Genomic DNA, 12026 nt, shown 5'->3' with positions numbered 1-12026 from the left:
GACTTGTGTGAGATGGTGGCGGAATCTGCAGGATGCTGCAGGAGTTATCACCCCCTGGATAAAAAAGGTACAAGGTAAGAATCAGGAGGAGAAATTCTCTCCCAGAATCTAACAAAAAAATAGAATTTAATCAACTTAAATATAGATTACTGGATGACTTTGAGATCGAATCCTCATTTTTAACAGGGGTGGGGGAGTGGGGGGAGGGACGATTATTGGACCGGTGCGACGATTTTAGCTGCTGGGCCTCATTTAAATAAATGATATCCCGGCTCCCACCGGGAACTGAAGTGAGTGATGTGGAGCCAGTGGGTGGGAGCAGGTGAGCGCGGCCAATACCCAAGGGAAAGATAAGCGAAGGGAGGATGGGGCAAGAGGATTCAAAGATATCCCTGTGGTACCGTGCTTCCTTGGCATGGCCAGTACTGGCCGCTGACCGAGCATCATATAGAAAATTGCGGTCGGAGGCTTCCTTCGTCCGAACGCATCCGACCACCAAAAAATCTACAAAACTACCCGGAGAAACGTAGGATTCCGGTCTGAGGCCTTCATTCGCTGCACAGCGCACGGGGATCTGTCTTCCATGTACGGATGTCTATGCTGAAATCACGTGGGCCTGGAACACCAATCACTATCTGGTAGATTCATTGATAGAAATGGGAACTCTATTTGTACGGGTTCCCATTACTATCAATGAGAATAACCCCTTAAACCAAGAACCACAGCACAATAAATAAAAGAAGCCCCTCACATATTTAAAATTAATTGAAATTAAATGTAATTATATTTTTGAGAAAAATAAGATTTTGGGAGAATTTTTTTCTAATCTGTTTTAATAGGGTTAAAAATAAACTTACCGCAGTAGACAGAGTTTTTAGCATAAAAATTAGTGTTTAAATTAAATTTTTCTATGTTTTAAAAGTGTTACCCTGGTAAAAGTAAGCTATGCACCTGCTTTTACCAGGTGTAAATGTTGGAAGGACATTCGCTGGGCATGAGTTGGGCAAATAGCCCAATCTTCCTGCAGGGGTGTGTTCGATCTGTCTAAAGAAATATTAACAAATTGGAAAAGACAGTTTTCGGCGCATGCGCATTGCGCCCCGAGAACCGGCTTTTGCGAGGCCTCGCCGGGTCCATGCGCACTTCGTTAGCACCCGGAGAGGCCGGAATTTTTGTCCCAATAGTGTCGTGGTCTGATTGACAACATTGAACCTGACTTCTGGATTTCAATGAGGACCTTGCCTGCCTGGGGTGTTGACCTCACAGGCTGACCGAAACGCGCCTGCTAAAATAACGCAGATACGGTGATCGCTCTCTTGATGATGTTTGAACCGCCAGCATGCCCCGTTCTCGACAGACGTGGTGGGATACAATCGGAGCTGGAGCTACTGAAATCAGGCCACAAGCCTTGGGGCCAAACAGAGAGTCTCTTTCATGATCTGCCCAAGGCTCTATCAGGCTCTTAATTTTCTTTATATCCTATTTTTAGCACAATAACTTTAAACAGATTAACAATTTAATTAAAATAGCACAAACAGGAACTGAACGCCAGCATGTTAACCAAAACAACAGACAAAAAATATTAAAGCCCTCAGTTGGTCATTTTTTAACCCATCCTGGGTGAAAGTGAAGGGTTTATCCGTTTTTTCTTCTTCTAGTGATTAGTTTGTAGAGTCACACTGCGTTGTTATTCCCACTTTGTCAGTGCTCATGGAACCACCAGCTTATCAGCAAGATGTCAGCTATGGCTCAGTGGTAGCACTCTCACCAATGAGTCCCAAACCAGAGACTTGAGCGCATAACCTCAGCTGACACTCCAGTGCAGTACTGAGCAAGTGCTGCACTGTTGGAGGTGCCGTGTTTCAGGTGAGACATCAAACCGAGGCCCCGTCAGCCCCCTCAGGTAGGTATAAAAGATCCCATGGCATTATTTTGAAGTAGAACAGGGGAATTCTCCCTGGTATCAATATTTATCCCACAACCAATATCACTAAAACAGATTATCTGGTCATTACCTTATTGCTATATGTGGGACCTTGATATGTGCAAATTGGCAGCCACATTTCCTACATTACAACAGTGACTGTACTTCATTGGTTGTGAAGTGCGTTGGGACATCCTGAGATTGTGAAAGGTGCTATATAAATACAAGTTGTTGCTTTACCAACTCCCTGCCCTTGTATCTCAGACAGAGCGAGCTTCTTAAACTTAGGAGCAGGTACTGGCTTGCAAAATCCGGTGAGATCAGCTTCTCCCACTGCTGGCTCAGGTCCACTGGTGTCACAGTCGGTAGCAATTTTGATTTTATGTACAAAACTGGGAGGTCTGTGAAATAGATTGCCTGGCAGCATGGAATTCTGTCACACACCTTGGATCAACTCTCAACTCTGACCTCGCTAACCTGCACTCCCACAACAAGCAGCATTGAACAGTCACTAAGAGAAAGCAACTGGTGCGGGAATCACGATGCGTGATTAACCCGTGTCCATTGATTGAAATGCAGGCATCACACTAACATCATGCAGCCTGCTCATTAGAATGATTATAGCGGCAGCCAGCGCTAACTGTGCTGTTGATTGAGGGGCCGAATGGCCTCCTTCTGCTCCTATTTCTTATGTTCTTATGATTAGCTGCACACATCATCAGGGGGCTCAAAATCGGAACTTCCGAGCACTGCTTAAAGCTAGCCTGCAATGCTTAAAGCTAGCCTGCACCTCTTAAAGGAGAGGTGCATTGTGGCTGGAGCAGGTACTGGGAGTTGTGCAGGAAGTGAATCTGACCTGGGAAACAGTGAAGAACGGCACAGCATGGGAGCGAGCAGGCTCCAAGGTTTTCAGATGCTGCACTGGAGCTCTTGGTGGAGAAGGTGGAGAGGAGGAGAGATGTCCTCTATCAACAGTGGGCCAGGAGGCCCTCCAGACACATGCTCAGAAGGTAGTGAGACCAGATAGACGTGGGGGTCAATGGCAGGAATCAAGCCCCTGATGACCTGGATGCAGTGCCGCAAGAAGTTCAGTGACCTCTCACGAGTTGTCAAGGTCATTGAATGCATCTTTAAATGTCATAACCTACCTACTGCACCACTAGCCTCAGCCACTGCTCAAATCACCACCCCCTCATCACTCACCTACCAACAATCCCTATCAAACAGGACTCATACCTGACATTCATATGCTCCACCTCACCCTCACACACTTAGCACTGCTGCAAGACTCACACCCACATCTCACATCTACATCTGCCAGCTATTCAACCATGACAGCCATATCACATGAACAGATTGAACAACACTCACTGACACACTTCCTTCTCTCTTGCAGGACAAGGTTGTGCACAACCAGAGGCAGCAGAAGCTAACCGGAGGGGGACGGGCGCGCCTGCATGTCCTAACTCCTATGGAGGAGATAGTGCTGGTCATTATTGGAACAGCTATTGCTGAGACGGTGGTTAGCAGTGGGACTGGATCTATTGAAGATGATGGTATCCTCATATATAATACTCCTTCTCACATCCCATTTCCCCTTCATCCCACAATCTCATCTGGTTTACAAGCTGCAGATGGTGTAATCAGGCACCTCTTGCTTCCCCCCCCCCCCACCCCCCCTCCCCTCTAACCCTTGTGCCTTTTTCCTTTCAGATACCCAAGAGGTGCAACCTGGCCAGGCAGTGGAGGAAGATCAAGAGGAGAGTGATGATAAAGACACAGTGCTGTCGCTTGATTTCACACTCGCAGCCACCAGCTCGGATACTGACATTGCACGTATCTTAGAGGATAAATTAGAGGTGGGGTCTGCACATGGTGAGATACCGGGCACAAGGGTGATGCAACCAACACGGGGTGAGGATAGCGCAGGTGCCAGCTCGCCGGAGGGCAAGGTAGCGACTGGGGTTCCACTGCAGAGGACACAGATGAGAACTTTGATGGCGCAGCCTACAGAAGAACACTGATGGGTTTGTACAACAAAATGCTTGGTGCATTGGGAAGCCTGCCAGAAAGCCTGTGTTCAATGTCAAGGTGCATGGAGGTGTCCGGCACCAACTTAGTGTGGGACAAGCTTGATGGTCCCGATGGTCTTTACCTGTCCGTGATTGTTCGTATGTTCGTACTTAGCACAGGGCTTTGCGGAGAGCTTGGAGCCCATCCTTTCCAGCGTGAAAATGGTGGCCAACTCCGTTCTCACACGTGGACCCAATCATGATGCAGCATCTGATGGCCGACAACGCAACTTCCATTGCAGCACAAGCAGCAGCCAGCCAGCCAGTGTCTGAGTGCTGCAGTGGAAGCTCAGGCTGCTGCCATCATGTTTGTAAGTAGCAGTGTCCAAAGGGACTTGAAGGGTGGCACAGAAGTGCAGCAATCTGTCCTGTAACAGGTTACTAGGAATGCTGAGGGGTCGCCCCAGGAAGGTGCACGCACCTTCAGTCCGCTCTGTCCTGTCACTCTGCCAATGCTCTTGCTTGTTGCCCGTAGGCCAGCCAGCACAGACTGCTGCCGCCCAGAGCTGCTCGAGGTCATCCTCCAAGGCCATCTGCAGTCTCCTTCACTAAAAGTCAGCAGCCTTCCAGCAGCCAACACCAAGAAGTTGTCCAGCGCAATTCATGGTAGAAGAGTGCGCGCGTGCATCAGATGCCATTTTAATCCCCGATCAGCACCCGTAGCACCCAAACAACGGGTGCTACCGAGCCCAATTTTGTGCCCAAGGTGCGAAATTGTAAAGCTGTTTTTATCTTTACGGAAAGAAAAGAATGAGTTGATAGGGTGAGGTGAAGAGGGGTGGGAGGAGCCTCGTGTGGAGCATAAACACCAGCATGGACCTGTTGAGCCAATTGGCCTGTTTCTGTGCTGAAAAATTCTATAATTCATTATAGCTACAGAATGGGCAGTTTTAGACTAAAAATAGTTAAGTAGCGCCAATTGAAAATCGTCTAGACTGCACGCAACACTTGTCCTCACTACTCATTAAAATGATTGCAGTCATGATTCTAGTCTCGAAACCCAAGCTCATTGGGGTTACACGGAAAAGATGGACCAATATCGGGTGTAGTCTAAACTCAAGTAATGATTACCACAAGCTTTTTTTACTACTTACCGAGGAGAGCGATTGATGTTGCAGCACCTCATTCTCAGCATTGTTGAGTGTGCAGCTGCCTCAACAACCATCAGAAAAAGGACAAAGAGAAGGATCACTTATTTACAAATGCTGGTGGCAGATCGCTGCCCCAGGAAGAGAGCCCAGGGGTTTCTGATGAAGCTTTGGAGGTATTGGTTTTAGCAGTGGAGGGAAGGCGGGTCCTGTACCAACGGGCAGGAGGCCCTTGCCACAAGTCTGCCGGACTATGTGGAGGGAAGTGGCACACCACGTCACGGGCAGCACTGTGGTCCTCAGGACCTACACCCAGTGCAGGAGGAAGTTTAACGAGCTCTCACCGGTGGTCAGGGTGAGTGAATAGTTCAACAAATGCTCCATATACCATCATCTGTACCACAAGCTTCACACACTGCTCAATGTACCACACCCCCAGCAGTCACCCATCAACAATCCCTACCTAGCAACACTCACACACACATCTCACACCTTGCACACAGTGATAGGTATTCAACTATGGCAGGCACAAGGGTCATTAGTTATTAGAATTCATGTAATATGTGTGATATGTTTACAGATAAATTTATTAATGGTTTTTGGAATATTTTGTGGCTTCTCTCATTTCACCTTTGCACCCAGGAGGACGATGTGATACGCCATGAGACAGGGATGGTATGATGGAGATGTGGTGAGCTATGGGGATCTGGGGTTTCACTTATGTATATCAGAATCTGACGAGCCGGTCATGGACAGCCCGTTCAGAAGGTCAATTGTGTCGCTGCCTCCGTCCCCCCCTCCTGTTCCTCCTCCTCCTCCTGTTCCTCCTCTGTCCCCCCTCCTGTTCCTCCTCCGTCCCCCCTCCTGTTCCTCCTCCGTCCCCCCTCCTGTTCCTCCTCCTCCTCCTGTTCCTCCTCCTCCTCCTGTTCCTCCTCTGTCCCCCCTCCTGTTCCTCCTCCGTCCCCCCTCCTGTTCCTCCTCCTCCTCCTGTTCCTCCTCTGTCCCCCCTCCTCCGTCCCCCCTCCTGTTCCTCCTCCTCCTCGTCCTCCTGTTCCTCCTCCACCTCATCCTCCTGTTCCTCCTCATCCTCTTCCTGAGGTAATCCTGCAATTCCACAGCTCCCATGACTGTGATGAACTGTTGTAAGCAGAAGTCTTTAACAAATAATGAGTAACTTCTGCACTTGAATCAACACTCCCTGTCACCCAAAAAACTTGAAATAACTAAAAAGAAGTGTTTCAGTTGCAGGAAGTAGCAAATAGGCACTGAAACTGCAAAGCCCTGTCAGGTACAGCTGATTGGGGATGGTGCCTTTAAATATTGCGGCTGCAGCCGACATTTTGCTTGTAGACACCAGCTCTCCCTGTCATTGTTCTGCGCTTCCGTTAAGTTAAGTGGCTAAGTCCAATGTTGGAGATTGGGCGTCCAGTGAGCGCTGCACATTCACTGATGTCACGATCTCCATCATGGTGAGCTTCCTGGCGATTGAGGTTATCGGCACCACCGATATGGTGTGCAACGCTGGAACCTGCATCAACTGTCAACGACATTCCTATATGGCTCAGAGACATGGACTGCACAGCAGATACCTCAAAATGCTGGAGAAGTACCACCAGCGCTGCCTCCGCAAGATCCTGCAAATTCATTGGCAGGACAGATGCACTAACGTCAGTGTTCTCGCTCAGGCCAACATCCCCAGCATCAAAGCATTGACACTCGATCAGCTCCGTTGGACGGGCCACATCATCCGCATGCCCGACACGAGACTCCCAAAGCAAGCGCTCTATGCGGAGTTTCGAAATGGCAAGCGAGCCCCAGGTGGGCAGAGGAAATGCTTCAAGGACGCCCTCAAAGCCTCCTTGATAAAGTGCAGCATCCCCACCGACTCCTGCGAATCCCTGGCTCATGACCACCCAAAATGGAGGAATAGCATCCGGGAGGGCGCTGAGCAGCTCGAGTCCCATCGCTGAGAACAAGCAGAAACCAAGAGTAGACAGCAGAAGGAGCGTGCGTCAACCCAGACTTCCCGACCACCCTTTCCTTCAACCACTGTCTGCCCCACCTGTGACAGAGACTGTAGGTCCCACATTGGGCTCCTCAGTCACCTGAGAACTCACTTTTAGAGTGGAAGCAAGTTATCCACGACTCCGAGGGACTGCCTATGATGATGATGAGTGTCATCTCCTGGCGCTAACATGTGGCGCATGAATTTCTAACATTTCTATGAATGTATTCTTTGAAAACAAAAGTCAACACAGAATTAATCTTGTTTTATTTTTCATGATTTTCAGAATTCTAATAGAAGTTATTGGTACCTTTGTAAATACGAACAAACGTGTCAAATAAAACTGGAAATCACTTTACAATTCCCTACCGAGTCCATTTAAAATTTGCTGTCCGGGCCTGGGCTGGACCCTGGGGTTGGGCCTAACTCTTTTTAAGTTCTGCCTATAGAGCGGTAGATCATTGGCTTTTCCTAATTACTCCATCACTCATTAAGAGCTAATTTAGCCTTTAATTACTCTGACAATCAGCATTAGCCGTAATAGTGTGAGCTGGTGCAAAATGTGATGGTACTGTGAGTGTACTGGTTCTGTCAGTTGTGTAGTGTATGATGAGTAATAACTCTGATTCTCCAGCTAGCTTCAACATGACACCAAGAAATACGGCTAAAGGTCAGAGCTTCAGAACCCAAATCCTTTAATAAATGTAGTGTGAACTGCAAAGAGAAATAAAGACAGACTTTAGAATTCTTACAGTACAACAAAGGAATAAGCAAATAAAGCAGCAATAAAGAGAAGTTACTTATCTCTTACTGTACATCAAAGATTAAAAAAACTATAATTCCAGAACGATTGGATAAGAGATTACTTACATAACTGTGGTTCTGGAGGTTCACATACACCGAGGTCTAATTTATAACTAAACAAAAAGTTAAAGCTCTTCATAACAAAAATGGAGATAGCTCCATGTGGCTTTCTGGCTGTGCTTCTGCCTCTCTGTGTCTAATCGGAAAACGCCACCTAGTGGCGGGAAACGGTAAGACACGATACGGTGTCTCCAAGCTGTCAAGAAGCATCACAGTCCATCACACTCCCCGTCTAAAAATAACAAGGATTGAAATTTTTATTGTTAGATCAGTTCCTCTTAGTTCGTGGGAATGGCTTCGAGGTGGACATCATCTGTACGAGTACGAGGTCAGTCTTGTGTAGCTGCGACGCATGCCATTGCTGCAGACCATGACGTTCGCCTTGTATACTCTTCCGTCATCGGTCCAGAATTGATCTGCTAGACATTGGGCATATCGCCGATTTCGTCGTCTATACAGATCTGGTTGCATGAAGTTGCTGGCCGGTGCCTGGAGGAGCTGAGTTTTCAGATTCAAGAGCATGATAGGAATGAGTGCCTGGGGTTTGTTGTTAGGAGGGGCTGTCTGGTCATTGTTGAGGGCTAGAGGGAACTCCAAGTTTCCTTCCGAGTTGGGGTGAGCACCTTTTGTCACGATCTTGATGAAGTGTTGGTTTTGGATGGACATGGCCTTCGGGTTATCTGGTTGTGGCTGAAGGATGGTATAGTTGACGAAGGCATGAGCTTTCTCATTGGCACCGCTTGGGCAAACGTGTCCGGAGACTGGCCAGGCTAGGTCGATATGTTGTGCCCACAGCGTTCCTCTCGGCCCGTTGCGAGACTCCCTGATCTTGAGGGGCTCAGGGCTTCTTCCAATGAGGAGGATGATGGATACATCTTCTTTCAGCAAGGGTATGTTTTTTGCCACTGACCTGGGGTGGGGGAACTTCTCACAGAAATCGGGACGCGGGATCTCATTTCTGTCTCCAAGGATGGTAGGCAGCTGTTCTGACTTCCCATCTGCTACTTGTACGATCAGACCGCTTGCTCGTCTTCCTTCTGCCGTGAGTCTACCTTCACCACAGGTGGCAAGCTCAGACGGGAAAGCTGGACCTGGGAGATCTAAAGCATCGAAGATTTCAGGGTCTCCAAAACAGGCATTAGATTGGTCGTCCTGCACCACGTAGCCAAGGATACGTTTCGAGGGATGGTTCCTGTGGTAGATTTGGCATAGAATGATCTTAGAACAAGATCTTTTGAACAAGATCGTGTGGAAGGGCAAGCCAGGTATCTGGTGCACTTTGTGTTGGCCTCTATGACTCGGTGATCGTCTACTGGCTTCTCGTTGTGGGTTTCCCCGCTGTGGGTCTCCCCGCCATTCTGTCTCGGCGTCACGTGCATGAAGGAGGCATGCTCTGTACCTTGGCATTCCTTGCAATGCATTTTGCAATCTGTGGTGGTTGCCAGACCTGGAACACAAGTCGTTGGCTTTGCAGAATTCTCTTCGTTCTTTGATGGATTTTCGTTTGAAACGATGCAATCCGACAGATGATGTCCTCACCCGTCATGTAGAGGCGCATTTCTGAAGCTAGCAGTGTGGGCGCCGACTCTGTAGGTGTACAATTTGCCAAGACACAAAGGGAAGAGCTGGGCTTCTGATCCTTCCTATCCTCCAATGTTGGCTGACGGACATGGCTCGATATGTAAAGGTCAAGGTCGCTGTGCTGACTGGCTTCGTTTTTCAGGAATTTAGCCAGCACAGCGAAAGGAGGGTAGCTGCTGTTATCGGTCCTATGTTCTGATACGGGCTTCCTCCATGCGTTGCGTATGTAGGTAGGGAGTTTTTCGAGCATCGGGTAAAGATAGCGGGGGTAGTTAAGCAGCCCCAAGTCGGGCAAGTTGTCCATCTGTGCTGCGATTGTCCGTGCACAGTTCAGCAAGTTCGAGAAGTTTGTGGCTTCGTCTGCCCTGAACTTTGGAAAACTGTCAAGCTTTTGAAGGACGGATGTTGTGATCCTCGTCTTGTTACCAAAACTCTCTGAGTTTCTTCCACGCTTCCTGGTAGGCCGCTTCAGGGTCACAAACGTATCGGTGCTCGAACCTGTTTACCAGTATCTTGACCTTTCCCTTTGTAAACTTCACAAGGAAGGTAAGCTTCAGCGTGGCTGGAGTGGGGATCTGGTCCACCATGGTTTTGAATGCGTAGCGCCATGGCTGAAACATGATAGGGTCTCCATCATAGACATCGGGCTCGTGTGCAGGATGGCGCTGACGAGCAAGGGTGTCGGAAATTCCTCTTGTCAGGTTGAAGAACGGGTCCTCCTTGGTTGCCAGTGAAGAGGAGGGGGGCTCGAGTCATTCGGTGCCACACCGATGGCTGGTGGGACAGCTGTTCGTTCCGTTACTGATGGCTGAAAGATCGGGGCTGCTGCCCAAAGCCAGATTACAGGGGTAGACTTAACTGACCCATCTGCGAGGTGCCGGAATTGTGAGGCATGGTCATTTGAGGTCTGTTGTGGTGAGGTTCGGGCCCAAGGCTCTTGCTTGACTCGTAGCATCTCCTCTACCCTTGTTTGCTCTACCGCAGCAGTTTTCCTGGCTTGAAGTATCTTGAGGTTCGCCTCGGCCGTCACTATGACCTCCTCAAAGGCTGTGTTCTTGGCGGCGGCAGCGGCGTTGACCCGAGCTTTGATCTAGGCACTCAGACTTGAGGATGATGTTCTTGTGCTCCTTGTCGAGTGTCCCAACCGTCTGCTGACGCTTGACCGTGATTCTAGGGCCACGGTATGGAGCTGCTCCGTCACCTGGGTGATGGCACTGTTCGCGGGGTCACAGTTCTCTAGGAAGATCAATTTATTTTGTTGGGCATCTTCCTTGAATGCTGCCGTTTTATCTAGAGGTCGCTGAGCACAGACCATAGCTCCTCATACATCCGGATTGCCGAGCGAGCCTCGGTCAGGTCCATTTGAAGAATGTTCTCATCATCTGGGGCATCTTGTAGTTCTTCAAGAATGGGTTCGGTTTTCTGCCAGTGATGATGTAGTTTATTTTTTCCTGCTTCTATGTCAATGTTGAGGGCTTTTAGGCTGAGGTATCTCTCTCTCTGTGATTGACTCGGAGGGTCTGGCTCATGGGGAGAGATCTCCTCGAGCTCTAGGAGTAGAGTTGCCTCGTGGAGGGAATTCGTGCTATCAGGAATGCCTGACATGATGATCTTCTGCCTAGTGACCTGGGCGATTACTTGGGGGAATCCTTAAGTCATGTTGCACAGTTATTTCACTGTGCTGGTTCTGTCAGAGTGTAGCGTATGGCGAGCGATAACTCTGATTCTCCAGTTAGCTTCAACATTACACCAAGAAATATGACTAGAGGTCAGAGCTTCAGAATCCAAATCCTTTAATAAGTATAGTGTGAAATAACTGTGGTTCTGGAGGGTCGCATACACCGAGGTCTAATTTATAACTAAACAAAAAGTTAAAGCTCTTCATAACAAAATGGAGATAGCTCCATGTGGCTTTCCGGCTGTGCTTCTGCCTCTCTGTGTCTAATCGGAAAACGCCACCCAGTGGCGGGAAACGGTATGACATGATACAGTGTCTCCAAGCTGTCAAGAAGCATCACTGTCCATCAAGTGAGAAACAGGTTACTATCGTGAGTAAACATTCCCACACAAATGAACACCAATTACAAAATTCAGGCCCAGAAGATCAATCCATGTTAATCATTTTGGGCACAAATTTAAAAGAATTCTGTTCAGCCTAGACAGTTCAGGAATTCAGACCATTTCCATACTCAGCCCAGGATAGAGGCGTCAGATCTTGAACTGAGATCATTTTAACAGCAGATAGTTGGAATTTAATAAACCTGCCACAAATGTAAGGAGCAATGCTGTACTTGCCCCATTGCTTTGATCTTTTATTTAAAGGTATGTTCGAATCCTGTGCTTGGAATGGATGTGCGTAGTCCATTTTACCATTAAGAGCTTTATATTTCACAGGTCATATCTATGTGAGGCCTTCCTTCACCATCATAAAACTATACATAGAAAGAATGTAAGAATTACGGTTGAGTTGTCAAGAGATGCATAATGCTCCC

General features: G+C 48.2%; 1 protein-coding gene across 2 annotated transcripts in view; it reads right to left on the bottom strand.

Annotated features, from left to right (window-relative positions):
* The window catches only part of LOC139276260 (uncharacterized), a 61638-nt gene extending 50196 nt beyond the window's left edge, over window positions 1-11442 (bottom strand). The window contains exons 1-2 of one of the 2 annotated variants that reach the window (XM_070893991.1): window positions 7960-11442; window positions 7768-7803 (exon numbers count right to left, since the gene is read on the bottom strand). In XM_070893991.1, coding sequence (XP_070750092.1) covers window positions 8263-9360 — 1098 coding nt within the window. In that variant the 5' untranslated portion in view covers window positions 9361-11442 and the 3' untranslated portion in view covers window positions 7768-7803; window positions 7960-8262. Of the gene's footprint in view, window positions 1-7767; window positions 7804-7959 lie in introns of those variants that run through there. The other variant, XM_070893990.1, reaches the window with a different exon arrangement.
* Between the last annotated feature and the right edge of the window lie 584 nt (window positions 11443-12026).

The sequence above is a fragment of the Pristiophorus japonicus genome, chromosome 11, assembly GCF_044704955.1.
Source record: "Pristiophorus japonicus isolate sPriJap1 chromosome 11, sPriJap1.hap1, whole genome shotgun sequence".
Lineage (NCBI taxonomy): Eukaryota > Metazoa > Chordata > Chondrichthyes > Pristiophoridae > Pristiophorus > Pristiophorus japonicus.
The sequence above is the reverse complement of the archived record's forward strand: the minus strand, read 5'-3'. Positions and strand labels throughout refer to the sequence as shown.